The 15,803-nt window shown below is 39.2% G+C and overlaps 2 protein-coding genes across 4 annotated transcripts in view; both read right to left on the reverse strand.

The window, feature by feature from the left end:
- Nucleotides 1–3,299: 3,299 nt before the first annotated feature.
- On the reverse strand, nucleotides 3,300–6,179 carry CUNH7orf25 (chromosome unknown C7orf25 homolog). 2 transcript variants are annotated; one of them, XM_023517744.1, is made up of 2 exons: nucleotides 5,926–6,179; nucleotides 3,300–4,943 (listed from the first exon to the last, which is right to left on the reverse strand). In XM_023517744.1, exon 2 carries the CDS (start codon nucleotides 4,920–4,922, stop codon nucleotides 3,657–3,659), a length of 1,266 nt encoding a protein of 421 aa, XP_023373512.1. In that variant the 5' UTR covers nucleotides 4,923–4,943; nucleotides 5,926–6,179; the 3' UTR covers nucleotides 3,300–3,656. The 2 variants fall into 2 exon arrangements, with proteins under 2 accessions (XP_023373512.1, XP_012665417.1); XM_012809963.2 differs by lacking the exon at nucleotides 5,926–6,179 and adding an exon at nucleotides 5,044–5,167 and having other exon boundaries at nucleotides 3,313–4,943.
- A 3,569-nt stretch (nucleotides 6,180–9,748) lies between these two features.
- Nucleotides 9,749–15,803, reverse strand: part of PSMA2 (proteasome subunit alpha 2) — a 12,354-nt gene continuing 6,299 nt past the window's right edge. Inside the window, exons 4-8 of one of the 2 annotated variants that reach the window (XM_003797548.3) lie at nucleotides 15,679–15,801; nucleotides 14,812–14,893; nucleotides 12,902–12,975; nucleotides 10,608–10,665; nucleotides 9,749–10,518 (exon numbers count right to left, since the gene is read on the reverse strand). In XM_003797548.3, coding sequence (XP_003797596.1) covers nucleotides 10,402–10,518; nucleotides 10,608–10,665; nucleotides 12,902–12,975; nucleotides 14,812–14,893; nucleotides 15,679–15,801 — 454 coding nt within the window. In that variant the 3' untranslated portion in view covers nucleotides 9,749–10,401. The remainder of the gene's footprint in view (nucleotides 10,519–10,607; nucleotides 10,666–12,901; nucleotides 12,976–14,811; nucleotides 14,894–15,678; nucleotides 15,802–15,803) is intronic. The other variant, XM_023517716.1, reaches the window with a different exon arrangement.

Genomic DNA, 15,803 nt, shown 5'->3' on the forward strand with positions numbered 1-15,803 from the left:
TTAGGTGTATGTGGCTGGCGCCTGAGCCACTTGAGTCACAGGCACGGGGCCACGAATCTTTTTAAACTGAAATTTTGCTGCAGCTTCCTATCAAGAGTCATGCTCTTATTCTGTAAAGTGAATTAGCAAACATTTCCAATACAGCAATGACTTGAGACAACCAGCCTGCTATTCACAAATTAAGAAATATCCACCTGGAGGAAGGGACCTCCACCCAGGCATTGTGTTCAAACGGGAGCAGGCGAAGTCCCTGTCTTGGGCAGGGGAGAGGTAGTAAACAGAACACCAATCTTACCATGTTAAGTATTTCAACCCCACTTACTGTGTTACACTCTCTGTTATTTTTTAGAGCAAGGGAATTATTTGATATCTAAAGTTAGCTAATAAAGTTAACTGTACCTTGCCATTTTTGGAGGAAATTATATAATCACTTTAACAATTTCTTCAGGGATTAGCGCTCATTTGGGTTTCCTATTTCAGTTCTAATTCACATTAAGAAAATCATCTGTTTCAATGACATTTCCAAATTTATCAAAATAGCGTATCTTTCCCTAAAATGACTCTTCTCTAACACTGGTTTACATCCTTGGTGGGCTTTCTGGTGTTTATGCTTCTTCAAGAATCCTTTTGACTTGTTTTTATCTACATGGACTAAGTTTATTCTCCATTTTCACCTCTCATTTGCAATTTATTCTGCTTAATTTATACTATCAGTTACACTTCCTGTTTGATGAACAAAGTTAGATAGCTTTTATTTTTCAATGGCAAGACTGCAAAGTATCTATTGATTCCTTTCTAAAGAAGATGATTTTTAACACGATTTTACTTTCTCTAACCACTTCTAAGGCATAATGAGAGGATTTTGTTTTTTTTTTTAACCTTTACTCCTCATGACTTTTTTGACCTTTGCTTTGCTTTATATGATTCTTTTGACAGTTTTTTTTTTTTGTTTTTTTTTTGAGACAGAGCCTCAAGTTATCCCCCTGGGCAGAGTGCCGCAGCTTCACAGCTCACAGCAACCTCCAACTCCTGGGCTCAAGTGAGTGTCCTGCCCTAGCCTCTCAAGTAGCTGGAATCACAGGCGCCCACAACACCCGGCTATTTTTTGGTTGCAGCCGTCATTGTTGTTTGGTGGGTCTGGGCTGGATTCGAACCCGCCACCTTAGGTGTATGTGGCTGGCGCCTTAGCCACTTGAGCCACAGGCGCCCAGACTTTTGACAGTTTTTAAAGTAATTAACTGGGTATTTCTGTTACTTCCCTCATTTTTTAATCTGTTTTTTCCCTTTATAGGAGTTAAAAGTTTTGGTCAGCTGGAACAAGCCTTTAGGGTAGGGTGGAGCTTGTGTGCGTGCCCTGTGTAGTGAAGGGGTACTATTTCTTACACTGCAGAATTCACTGCCCCACTATCTATTGCTTACATTATTTGTTTCATTGTTAGGAATCATAATTACAGAATGCCTGGAAAAAAATAATGGTTTTTGGTGGGGCAGAGCTACAGCCACTCAAGAAAGTAATTTTCTCCGAGTGCTGTGGCTGGTCCACTTTCTAGCTGGCAAAGATTCCAGGTTCTAGGTATTGACTAATTCAGAATGAGGAAGGACACAGTCTCCTTTCTGCTACTCCTTGAAAGCACATCTTTTATATATCCAGCCCCTCCTACTGTGTCTGGCACATGGCAGGCACTCAATAAATGTTTATTAAATGAGGACATTAGTATCAATTCTGCCTTGGCCACGTCTGGCGTACAGCCATGACTCTGCAGTCCCTCATTCCTGCTCTAGCCAAGGCCATTACCGTCTCATCTTTCAACTTTTCCTCCACACTGCGAGTGAGTTTTTGTTGTTGTCCTAAGAGACTGAGGATCATGAGCTACCTTTCTTTAAAACCACCAATGGCTCTCTAATGCCAAACTCTTTAGAGGACTTCAACTCCTTTTCTAGCTTCATTTCTTTTTACAGTCCACTTGGGCCTATTCCCAGAACAGGCCTTCACATCCACATTTCTGTATTTTTTCAATCCCACCCCTGTACTTTTGAGGACCCTTTCTCATGTACATGCCCTAAAAAATATCACACCTCAGACCTTCAAAGAATATTTCTCTGCCTTCCTGACTTTAAAGCAAGTACTCCCAGTACTCTCCCCACAGCACTTTAAACCTCATTTACAGATTTTAGCACATTAATTGCACTTTGGTTGCTTACCTCCACTTCACACTAAGAATTCCTTACAGCAAACAGCAATTATTTCTTTGCATACCAAACTGTAATGTGTCATACTTACTAGCACCAAGGACTATGGCACCTTAAAAGGTACTCAAAAAGCCCAACTTCTAATCCCAGACTTTAACTCTCTATACTTAACTGGAAACCCCATCACAGCCTTTTCCCTGGGAAATGTGTTGACTTAGTAACAGAATCTCTCCCCAAAGAAGTGCACCCCCACACCTAATTTTCCATTCTTTTTAGCGTTCATGGACCCTAGCAAGCAAACCCTACCGCCTCAGAAAACCCTGTGACTAGAAATTGAGATCATCATTTCACAACATAGGAAAGCTGCCACAGTATAAAGAGATCAGGCTGTGGCTACACAAAATCAAATTCTAAACTGGCTTCTATACTTGGCATAAGCTAATACTTAAGCTCCAAGACAAATTCTCAAGTTTTAAAAGTGAATACAATACAGCACACTCCCTGGGTGTAGGACCCAACTACAACTCTGATTTTTACCTTTGTATAATTATATAACCTCTTGGTTTGTACCCTCACATTGATCTGAAACTAAAAAATGTGAATACAAATCTACTTAGCTGATTTGTTTTGCTTTATTGAAAACTGATAAAATATAGTTCTTAGTGCAATGTGGCCATAGAAATAGATTTTTAATTATAATTTGCATCATGCAACTGGCATGGAATCTCCTGTCAACACTGACAGGTAATAGTTTTCAATTGCCACTTGCAAATAGAACATTAAAGACAAGAACTTGCAGTATGGAGACTGTCCGTACTTACAAGATAATCAGAATTCTTTTTAAATGTTTTATATAATTCATTTTCAATTCATTCTAGGTTTACCTTGAAATACTAAGTTTGGTTTCTTTTCATAAAGGTGTATCAGTAGTTTCAGAATTCAATTTCATTTTTTCTGCATTATATACTTTTTGTAAATATCTACCAAACTGCTCCTGACTATATCAATTATTTCTTTTCATAAATGGCCACTGAGAATATAAAATTAGTTATAAACCTTTACCTGTCAGCCTAAATCACATAAACCAATACAATGAAATACAGCCTTCAGAGTATTCTCCAAATATTATTTAATGCAAGATGCAGTAATGGCCCTATTCCACAAAATCTGATTATCAGTAGGGGCACTGCAGCTATACAGAATCAAACAAGAGTATTACAATAGAGCTGAAAGCCTTATATAAATGTATTTCTGTTCTTAATTGCTCTAACATAGTTTGATAAGGTTGTCTCCTGTGCTTTTTCTACTTTTGGCAGTTACATACTTTAAATATAGATGAGACACAAAACAAACTCTACTGGTTTAAGTATTGATTTTACTATAGACCTTCTTTTTCACCAGTATAGATGGGAAGCCCCAGGCTTTGGTATAAATAACTTATTCCCATGACAAAATTTAAAGGGTCATTAGTGCTCATTGCCGGTTGTGTTGTCTTTTGGTAAGGGGGTGGCTAGGGCCTCTTTGCCCTCAGTAAGTGCTCTGGGCTGATGGATAAACACACTAAATTTAACACCCTGATTGTTTGCAGCTCTGACAAAACCACTATTGGCAGTCATTGTGATGGCTTTCAGGGTGTCTCCTGTCCCAAAGATCGTTAATGAGCGGCTATTAATTTTTGAACTGGCCACTAGTCTCAAGGCACGCTCAGAAGGCTGGTCTGGAACCACATTAATTTGCTTAATTAGCATAGCTGCCCTCTCTCTCTCCCCAGGTCCTCCTAAGGTATCTAGAATGGACTGAAAATCTTTGACAGCAGATTCACAAGCAAACAACTCCTTGTCCTTCATAAATGCCTCCAGCTGAGGTAGAACCTGCTCCTTCCTCTCTTGCTCTGCTTGTTCTGTGAGTACTTTTTCTTTGAAAATAAAGTGGCAGCCTCCATAGCTAAGGGCAGACACATATGTGATTAAAGTAGTAATGTCCAGATTTACTCTTCTGCATACATCAACCTTAATCTCTGTTGGAAACGCAACACTTGCCAGTATATTTTCTCGGTCTACTCTGGTCACTTGTAAAAGTTGAGGGCCCTCTTCATCTGATTCACTCTCACTGAGCTGGAGCTCTTCAGGGTGATCTAACAGAGAGTTGACTGCTACTATGTCTCCTCTCACAGATATGCCCATTTCTTTCAGCTTCTCTGCCATGGGGCTGGAGACACTGTTGTAAAATGCAAAGATGATGTGAGGGTTGCTATACTGCACTGGCTGCTGGTGACTCGCCTGGAGGAAGTCTTCCGCCTGCTCAATGATGCTTTTATCACCATACTGACCCCTGCCTAGCCAGATGTTATGCAGAGCTTCAGCTTTTCGGCCAATGGCTTTCACCCAAGTATGACCACCATTTGCAACCACATCCACCACAAGGGTCTGCTTCTCTCCCAAGGTATCTGTATAAGCAAAGACATGAAGAACACTAACAACTTCTTCCAGGTTTTCTGCTGATTCCACAATGGCTCGCAGGTGTGTTAGATTAGTGCTCTGTAAATGGGATTCTTTAATAGCTACTTTCCCAGCTTCTACTTTCTGTAAGAACTTTAATTCTGCCTTCAGTTTGCTGCACAGCTTTGCACCACCTTCAATGCCACCTTTTCTTGATCTAGAAAGTGATTCTGCCCTCTTGATCAGTTCCTTGGCTATGGCAATCCGTTCACAGAGCATGGAGTGTGCAGACATGCTGACAGCATTATTCCTTTCCTATGAAAAGACACAAGACAAATTTGGACAGTCTTTCAAAATTAATTACAATCAATTCTTCACTGAGGATTAAAAACTTCAATCTAGCAACAAAACTTACAGAGGCTGAGTCTATGAACCTGTGCTTCCATATGTCTGATTTTAGAATGACTCCTTCCTCTGATAGCTAAGGAAAGGACGGCAGCTAAACATTTGAACTCTTCTTTAAGTATACTGGATCTGACAAACCGGGACCTTCATTTCTTCAGCTTGATGGCCTTGGAGTATATGCCATGTCCTAGGTCAAGATAAAAATGCAGGAATTTGGCAATCTGCTATATGAAGAATTCTCTTATGTTTACCAGCAACCCGACTGTGGAGAAATTTTAACGAAAGACTTGGAGAATGAAGATAAAATGCTTAAAATAGAAATAAATATCCACAAAGACCGAATGGCTCGCAAACTGTCCAAAACAATGGGTGTCTGTCCTGAACTGACCACACTAAGTCTCCTTTTCCTCCTCCAGAGTCGGTCTCTAACCAGCTACCTCAGGATTTCCCCGGAGGGCACAGGGTACTTACGCCAGGAAATCAAGACTGCCTCATTTCTGCATTTGACGTCAAACCAGCATATTTTAACAGACCAAAGGAGACCACCAACTACCCTCCCACTAGAAGGAAAAATCTGAAGATTAACTGAACTCCAAGGCTGCACCCTGCGGCGGCCAGGCAGGCGGTGCAGAGTCCTAGAGCGCTGGCGGCCGGTGGCGACACGGGAGGACCAGAAGTCGGCGGGGCCTTCGGTTGGGCATCAGGCCCCTCGGGCCCTGCCCCTCACCTGCACACCTGGGTCCGGGTCAAAGCGCCCCCACTGCTGGCGCCGAGGCTCAGAGGCGAGGCGAGGAAACGCGCGGCCAACTCTCCCCGCCAGGCCGCCCTGGCCCAGCCCCCTCCGGCCTTGGAAGGGGCGCCCCGCTCCCCGCCTCACTCCCCAGCTCCTCACCGGCAGCGCCCAGGACCGCGAGCCTGAGCAGGCGGGCGCGAGCACGCAGAGGCCAAGACCCGCCGGGAGACCTCCCCCGGGCAGCACCCTCCCGGCTCCCGCGCCGAGGCCGCTCCACCCGGGCGAGCCACGCCGCCTCGAGCGCCTCCCGCGTCACGTGGTTCCGGAACGGGTGACGCCGGACCGGCGATTCCCAGGCGGCAGCGCGGTCTCCCGAGCGGGCTTGACGCTAGCGGCGGCCATGATTGTTGAGGGCACTTGGCTTCTACCTCTCGCGCTGCAGGGCGAGTCTAGAAGCGCGCACCCGCCAGGTTCAGGAAAGGAGCTGTAACTGTGCTCGCAGGGCTGCGCCCCCTCCCACACGGGCGCCGGCCACTTGTTATCACCAAGGCGCTTAACCGAGGACACATGCTGCAAAAGCTTGTCAAAGGTCACACAGCTAGTCAGTGCAGGAGCTGAGATTAATGACTCCACACCATGGCACCCTCCACTGCACCGTCCTGGGCGCTCCATAGCAAGTGTCCCATTATAGACATGCTGCCCTTCTGAAGAAACGTCTGGGTGATTTCTGAGGGAGTCGGGTATTTATATTAGCCTACTAGAGTTTCCAGAGTCGCCCAGAAAGATAAGGGCTTTGAGAAAGTAAAGGTACTTTTAAATATTAACGAGGATTCCCTGTTAAAATTAATCCTGTGTATCTTACTCCTCCAAACCTTACTTAAATGACAGTAAAAGAAACATAAAGGAAATATACCCACAAAGACAGCACAAGAGAGTAGATGACTGGAGACGAGTTATATTAACACATTGTTGAAGGATAAGAACAGTAACTTAGTCCATGCTTACCATGTGGCAGACAGGGTTCTAGGTGTTTTTACACATTACTCAGTCTCGTAAGGTAATGTAAAGCTCACAAACCCACTTTCAAACATTTTTCTGTTCAGGATTTGTAGGAAACTTAAAGCAGAATGAAATGGTTTTTAATATTTAGCATTCTCATATAAAAAGATATCTCACCTATAAAAAGAAGAGGTTTTTGTTGTTTTTTTAAGGGAAGATGGAAGAATATAGGAAATAGTTCCTAAAAGTAAACATGATATTCCAAATTTCATAGAAATCAATGGAAGAGTTGGGAAAAACTACTAGAAAATTAAAGAGATGAAAAACAGAGCTAAAACAACCAAAAGTGCCCAACACACAATTTTTAGAAACAAAAACAAAAGAAAACAAAGATTTAATTATCCATATTATTAAATTTACCAAATGGAAAAGTGTTTCAATATTTTTTTTTAGTTTTTACAGCAAAAGGGCCTACTGAGGGCTCAGCACAATGAATGTTAAAAAACCCACAGAAAGGCACAACACTGTAAAATTCAGAACGCTACAGATAAAAAATCCTAAGAGCTGCAGAGGGGAAAAAGTTGTAAACAAAGAATTTCTAACACTAGCATTAGGTCTCCCAACAGCAACAATGGAATTTAGGAGGGAGTGGAATAAGGCTTTCAAAATGTGCAGGTAATTTATTTCTAACCTAAAATGTTTAAGCCCAGCCAACTGAAAGAAAAAGAGAGGAAAATAAAAGATGGTTCTAAATAAGCAACTAGCCTGGATTGGAGAAGATAGAGGACTCTAAAAAAGAGAAAGTTCTCAGAGGTGTGAGGGAGAGAGCAGATTACCTGGCATCTGACCATGAGGAAAACAGTATGCAGAGCGTATTATTATTCTGTTGGGGGGACTCTGGCAAGCATTCTTGACAGCTACACACAGAACAAAGTAAAAAAGTGAGGCAATATCACCCCATGAAAGTTACTTAGGAAATGTAATCATGGCATACATACATAATCATTAAGAAAAATCTCAAACTAAATACAATTTTATTAAATTGAGGCAGGGAAAGAGTCAGAGTAAAACCAGAGTTGTAAATTCTCATTTTGTACAGCATAAAGTCTGTATTGTGGCTAAACTTCAAGAATCCAGGAAAGGCCATAAAAGCCTACTATTTTGAAATAGGCAAGTACCTGATGGAATACCCAGAACAGGTAAAAGTGATGGCTTTCAGGAAGTATATCTCAGGGACATGGCCTTTGACAAAGTATTCCTGTAGTTAAAATAGGTTCATGCTTAGGAAGTTAGTACTTGCATAGCAGTCAGGTACTGCTCGTTTTATAAACTTGAGCAAGATGGAGGGAAGAGCTCTTGAGTTAAAGGAAATGTGTGAGGCAATGTGACATTAATACAGGATCCCAGAATGGGTTTTCAGAAAATTAGGATTCTAATTCAAGGGAACTACTAAGTCCTTATTATGCTCTTAGGCAATTTATTGAACAGCAGTTTACTCTTCTTTACAATGAAGGGCACAGAGGACTTGCCTACATTGGCAAGGAGACACCTGCTATGTGCGTATTGAGTTGGCAGTTTCATTCTATGAAAACGGAGCAAGAGATGAAAATTCCTTTGATGTTCCTTTATTAGCTAATTGATGCCAACGTATCAGCATTCAATTATAGACTCAATTAGTCTTCTTATTCACCTTTCCTTTTCAACTCCCTCTGTTTTCATGTATGTGAATTTTAAACATTTCCATGTTTCACTGCTAATTGTTTTGCAAATTTAAGTTCATGGTTCAGTAAAGAACTGGAAAAAGCAAAGACAGAACAAGTGGCAACAAAAGTTTCTAAGGCTGAGAAGGTACAAGTTGAACCAAAAGAAGGGAGGGGCTGTACACCGTAGAAACATTACATACTTAAGATAAAAAGCTGGAATACAGAGCCTAGCAATGATTCAGGAGTCCTGGGATGCTCAGGGATGCAATGGTGTTACATCCAAGAACTATGTTTCTCAAGACTGGGACAAAAAACAGCTCAATTTCAAGTCCTCTGAGGAAAAAAACCTAAAAATAAAAGGAGAAGTGTTGTAGTTCCTGTTGGAGCAAGGCTTTGCAGTTAATGGGGGCAGGAAGCAGAAAACAGAACCAGGATCAAATCTGTTTCAGCTAATTTTCCCTCCCTTTACCCGGTAGGAGCAATTCTGTTATCACCCCAGTGAAAACCTACATGCACTTTCTTTGTGTGTAAATAATATCCCTTTCATTTTCCTTTCTTTGATTTGTAGAATTCTGACATTCCTGTGGTCTCTTACTACTAGAAATTAAAGACCCAAGTAAAATCAACAGATGCTAACAAAGTACTTAACCATTAACTATGCCAGGCCTTTCACTTGCACTATCAAATTTAGCCTTAGAAAACCCTCTGAGATAATTACATTGCATAGTGAATCAGCCAGTAAGTGGGAAAGTTGAGATCTGACTTCAAAGACCTTTTCTTTTTACTATGTTCATGTTTCGGAGTGCTAGAGTCACAATACAAAGATGAGCCCTTAATTAGGAGATTACTTAGGTGAGGGTTAAAGACAAAAACCTTGAAACAAGGGGTCAAGCTGCCCTCCCATCTCCTATAATGCTTTTGTCATCTAAAACCAAAATAAGATATTATAGTGATGGTAGGTAACAGAATTGGAAATCCTCACAAAATAAAGCTCTTTTCCCCTTAGCTAAATCTTAACCAAATCTTTTGAGCTGCATTTAAATCATGGAGTTGCCTATGATCTCTTGATGTTGGTAAAAATGATTATGCCCAGAACTCTCCCTACATCCTGTGAACCAGACTAATTAATGGCCAGAAAAATAAAAAACAAAGCTAAGTACTATGCCTTCACATATAAAACGAGAGTTCCTACACTTTGTAATTTGCTTGTTCCTAGGGAGCTTACTCAGTGAAGGTTCTGATTACACTGACATTACATTAATGAGAGCATTAAGCCATAGTTTTGACACTTAAGTATCAGCATTTTATTTCCTTGGGTACAAAAGTCTAGTACAACCTAGAGGGTTCTTTGTAAATATATTTACCTACTTGTAATGGTGGAGCTGACAGGAGCCAGCAAACCACTGTTTACTTACTTACATCATATGTGGCATAGTACTCTTCACAATCCAGCACTATCTTGCTGAGCACCCTGGGGTTTCACCGATCCACACCTATGGTGCCAAAAACACCTATGCTTCCTATTTTATCTTATGAATCCATGAAAGCCTGTGATTCTCCCACCAATAAAAGCAGTAATGTTTACCCGAATCAGCAGTTTGCTTTATGGAAACGCAGGCAGCATCCAGTGGTAAAGAGGGCAGTAAGACTTGACCAAAACTACATGAAAACTAAAAAGTGATTTCTTCATTCAGCTTTGCAATGTAGTTCCAAAAATTAACTGTGACAAAAAGCAGGAAATAACTGTTAAAATTTTACTAATTCCTAAAGGCTAGAAGGTGTGTTTAATGGTTTATTATGATTTATAAGTGTCATTTTAAAAACATCAGTTGGTTTAAACCATGTAGAAATAAGTATGCAAAAAGTCTGCAAAACAAAACATATTTAAGTAGATAGATTATCTGAAATTCCGGATTGCTCAGTCATTTCATTATTATGCTATGGCAGCCAAGTAATCCTTAACTTCAGTTGGAGTAAGCCTCCTAAATCCAGCTTCGTTACAGATTCCAACTTCTATGTTATCTTCTGTCATTTGCCCTTCAAAGCTTTCCTATTAAGGTGGGAGGAATAAAAGTCAATTTCCCGAGCAGTTCATTATAAAATCATTATAAACCAAATTGTTAAAAATACTGAGCTAACCTTTAGGGTTAAGATAGCTGTATGAATAGCATCTTCAAGTTCCAGATCTTCATTATATCTGAAGAAGAAAAAAAAATGACTATAACATTCTTTACATTCGTTATGAGTGTTTAAATATGATAGCAACAGTATAAGATTTTTTTGAGGCTCTGTGCTGTGGCTCAAGTGGCCAAGACGCAAGCCACATACACCTAAGGTGGCTGGTTCAAATCCAGCCCAGGCCCGCCAAACAACAATGATGGCTACAACCAAAAAATAGCCAGGCGTTATAGCAGGTGCCTGTGTTCCCAGCTACTTGGGAGGCTGAGGCAGGAGACTCACTTGAGCCCAGGAGTTAGAGGTTGCTGTGAGCTGTGATGCCATAGCACTCTACCCTGGGGGACAGCTTGAGGCTCTGTCTCAAAATAAATAAATAAATAAAATAAGATTTTTTTGAAATCTGAAACATCCCTAAAAATACTAAATTACATATTAATTCTTTTAGTCACCCCATTGAGACGGCTGTGCCCAAATAAGAAACTGACAATTATTTGGTACTCAACTTCCAAAAATCATGAAAAGAGTATATATACCCTAAAATGAGTTTATTTTAGGAAACTGCATAAGTAAATATTTCAAAATAGTCAGAATATGGCATTTTAAAAGAATGAAGCAGAAAAACAAAAACTTCGCTAAAATCTCATTTGTTCTTCTAAGTTATAACATAACTTTTCTTTTTTTAAAGCAGAGTCTGTCTCTGTCACCCAAGCTGGAATATAGTGGTACAATAACTCACTGCAACCTGGAACTCCTGTGCTCAAATATTCCTCCTGCCTCAGCCTCCCATGAGCTTAGGACTGTATGCACACATCATCACACCCAGGTAAGTTTCTTCTTTAGTATTATTTTTTATAGAGACAAGGTCTTGCTATGTTCCCCAGGCTAGTCTGGAATGCCTGATCTCAGGTGATGCTCCCACTTCAGCCTCCCAACAGCACAAGGATTATAAGTCTGAGCCACCATGCCTGGTCCATAACATCTTATAATGTATGGAATCTTTGAAAAGACTCATTAATACGTAAAAGAAAAAGGAAAATGCTTTAAGATCCTAATATAATTTAAGTTTAGTACTTAATCTGAGGCCAAAGATTTTTAATAACCTTAATATTATGAGAAAAATGTACTATCAGCATCCATCTAAGTTACAAATTTTTCAAATATTATTCATCCATAAAAAAGAATAAAATCTTATCATTTGCAGCAATATGGAAGGAACTGAAGGTCATTATGTCACTTTGTGAAATAATCCAGGCACAGAAGGAGAAAGATCACATGTTGTCACTCATATGTGGGAGCTAAAAAAGTGGGTCTCATGAAGGTAGAGAGTAGAATGGTGGTTAACAGAGGCCAGGAAGAGGAGGAGGTTGGGAGGAAAGAAGAAAAGGGGTTAAGGGGCATGAAAATACAGTAAGACACAAGGCAATTACAGTTGATAATGGTAATAATGTCAAAATAGTTAATGTTCCCCAAACAAAGAAAACATACAGGGTGGCCATAAAATTCATATGCAATTTAAAATAGACAACTATTGGCTTCAAAAGCTCAGAGATGGGAATAACAACACTAACTGAAGTTCCCAAAATATAATTTTTCTGATTTACGTTGTCTATAAAATAGACAACTGGTTTAAATTGCACACAAACTTTATAGCCACCCTGTACATGTTTGAGATGACGGGTATCCCAATCACACTGATTTGATCATTACACATTGTCACACTGATTTGATCATTACACATTGTATCAGGTATCAAAATATCACATGTACCCCATAAACATGAATAACTATTCTAATATGTATCGATTTAAAAAATTAAAAGCATATGTATCATATATTTAACCTACCTTCAAGACCATGTATTTGGTTTCACAAATTTTTTTATTGTCACAACGTAAACTGAAATCATCAAATCATTTGAAAATTTTTGTTCCCAAATTTTTCCCTCCATAGTCAGTATTTTACACTCTACCCCAAAATGGTAAGAAAAATGAAATAATAAACCAAAAACATTTAGGAAATAACCACAATCACAAAGAAAGAGACGTCCTTAAGAAATGAGTAAGACTGCCACTTAATATACTGAAGGCTAGGACACCAGGATGGAGGGAGGTCTTTTGTTTCTTTTTTCTATATCTAGAGATACAAGTACAATGTAGTAAAATAAATTTCTTTAAACCCACAGTATTATTTAAAGAACACCAAAACCCATGAACATAAAGTCAGTCTGCTAAAGAATCTAGTTACAGCAAACCTACCTTTTCTCAAGGAAAGTTTTCCCATTTACGTAGTTCTTTCCCATTGCTGTGGCTTTCCAGGCAAAGTATGCTCCCTAATCAGAAAAGAAGAGGAAAAAAACATGAATAGGATTATGCTGCCCTGCTGTTTACCTTTTAGCTCTATATTTAGTTTCTAACTTCTAAGGTCACAGAATACTATTAGAATGAAGTAAGAAATGTCACACAATAGTCTGTTTCTTAAGGTAAGTGGACTGGAAAACAAAGAATCATGAAGAAACTTTTGCACGTTACAGAAAAATTTGGTATCTTTATTGTAGTGATTTTCCTTATCAAATTGATGATGAGTTTATCAAGTCAGCTAAAAGACAGGTTAACTAAAAGCAAATAATCAAGAGTAATACATCTAAAAATCTTACATAAAACTGAAAAAATGGTGATCAACTCTTGAACATAAACTAATAAATTAAAGTGAGATAGCTTTTCATTAAAAATATTCACATTGGAGGTACCCATAACTCAGTGGGTAGGGCACTAGCCACGTACACTGAGGCTGGCAGGTTTGAACCCAGCCTGGGCCAGCTAAATAACAAGAACAACTGCACCAAAAAAATAGGCGGGCGTTGTGGCAGGCGCCTGTAGTCTCAGCTACTTGGGAGGCTGAGGCAAGAGAATCACTTACGCCCAAGAGTTTGAGGTTGCTGTGAGCTGTGACACCACAACACTCTACTGAGGGCAACATAGTGAGACTCTGCTTCAAAAAACAAAAAAATTCACATATTTGATATTGTATAATCTAAGGTAAAATAAAAGCAATAGTAGTATGTCATATATAATATTGCCTCATCTGTTGAAAAACATACACACAGAAAAATATCAGAAGAAATATATTAAATATATTTTAAAGTAAAACAATTGCCTTTTAGATTCAACAGGGAAAAATAGGGCAAAAGATGAAACCAGTATTCCAGAGATGGTGGTTTTTGCTTCCTGTTGGAAAAGAGGGTAGGATCTTACCATTCAGCTTCAGCTCAGATGGGAGGAACAACACTAACAAAATTCCCAAAATATACTAATTTTTATGATTTAAGTAATAAACAACCGAACTGTTTTTCTTTCACCATCTCAGCTTATAAGGTTAGGTTACAAAAGTTTGCACTGAGTGAACTTGCAATTATCTAATAATCCATAAATTATGAAAGATCATTCCTTTCCTAATCTTGATTTTTTTTTTCTTGAGGTTCTCCTCATAACAAATGGGACAGATGTGGAGTAATATTATCCTTTATGAACACCTATTCAGATACCAATCTTCTGCGGTAGAGCAGACAATTCCTCTTAACTTGGTCTCCTTTAACTGGCCACCTCCTGATTTTCCCTGAGGGCACAGGGTACTTACACCAAGAAATCAAGACTGCCTTATTTGTGCATGTGATGTCAACCCAGCATATTTTAAAAGACCAAAGGAGACCACTAACCAGCCTCCTACCAGTTACACAAAACACTGAATTCAAAATAGGCACACTCAAGTCTGCCCCCAAATTAAACTGATGGCTAAGATGACAACACTGTTCTCCAGATCCCTATCTTTAATGGCAGTATTTTCCAAAGTAACAGAATTTAAAGAGATTTTATAAAAATTATTTCAACAAATTTATTCTGCTATGTGAAGTTCATGAACACAGAACAGAGGACAGAACATAGTTTCCTTGTCAGAAGACTGAATTACCAAAATTTAAAATGCACAAACAAATACGGGCACATTCTCCAAAACCCAAATGAAAAAGGAAATGAGAAAATATTCCTAAATTGTAAAGTTTTTATGGCTTTTCCCTTCCCTCCTCCACCCTTCCTCTGATAAGTTTCTATTTCTATTAGATATTGAAAGAACATTTTTAACAAATCCCTCAAATATATCTAATGATACTTACAGATGGATCTGACTGAAATAAATATGGTCGTCCCTCATTCCAACCACAAATAAGTAAAGAAACTCCAAATGGACGGACACCACTACAGAAAGGAAAATGGAAATTACTGGGAATCCTCATAGTAGAATCATCCTCAAGTAAGAATTTATTAGTACTCTCAAGTAAAGCAAACCATCAGGTAAACAGAATTAGATTTGTAAGTTCCTTTAAAAAGTATTTAACACTTTTCTGAATGAAATAACTCAAAATGAATTCTGAGGAAGAGTAGTCAAACAACATGAGATTTGATACAGTGATATGCAAAAACCTTGGGGTAAGTGTGGAGTAATGTTTACCTTCCTTACAAACTGACAACCTTCAACTAATGCAGCTTTTCCACGAGGTTTACTTATCAACAGCCCCCTTTACACTATGTCATCCACACCCAAACTTAAGAAACTGGTCCCTTCAGAGTAGAGGGAGGGAAAAAAAGCTAAAAAGGAAAATTGGAATCAAAGTGAATACAAAAATGTCAAAGACCTACAGCTTTCATCATGTGATTATAATCCTTTATCATTAGAAAGATAAATTTGGAAGTAGCAACAATTGTCTATCCATAAGTGTTTTAATCACTAGCAAAAGGACTTTGTATATCTGGAAGCTGCTTTCTGCTGTTATAAGAGCAAGAAGAAAACATTCACATATTTTCTTAAGAAAATATTCTAGATCTAGTTAAGATCAGAAACATCACAGTGATTTCATCCACTCATCAGGCAAATATAGGAAAGGAATAGTATGTTGTCATGTATTTGTATATTACTCTTTTAAAATGATCTCCCCCACCCACCCCCAATTCACAGCACAATTCAAGGAATAAAAGCAACTTACCCTGACTGGGTATATTCCTGCATCACAGAAGCTACTCTTTGTACCAGCTGAGCCGTGGGAATGGGTTCTTGGTAAACAAGATAGTATTGCTGAGCTAGTTTTCGAGCTCTGTGCACAAGCACTCT

Source organism: Otolemur garnettii, unplaced genomic scaffold (genome assembly GCF_000181295.1).
Source record: "Otolemur garnettii isolate 467f Iridium unplaced genomic scaffold, OtoGar3 scaffold00119, whole genome shotgun sequence".
NCBI lineage: Eukaryota > Metazoa > Chordata > Mammalia > Primates > Galagidae > Otolemur > Otolemur garnettii.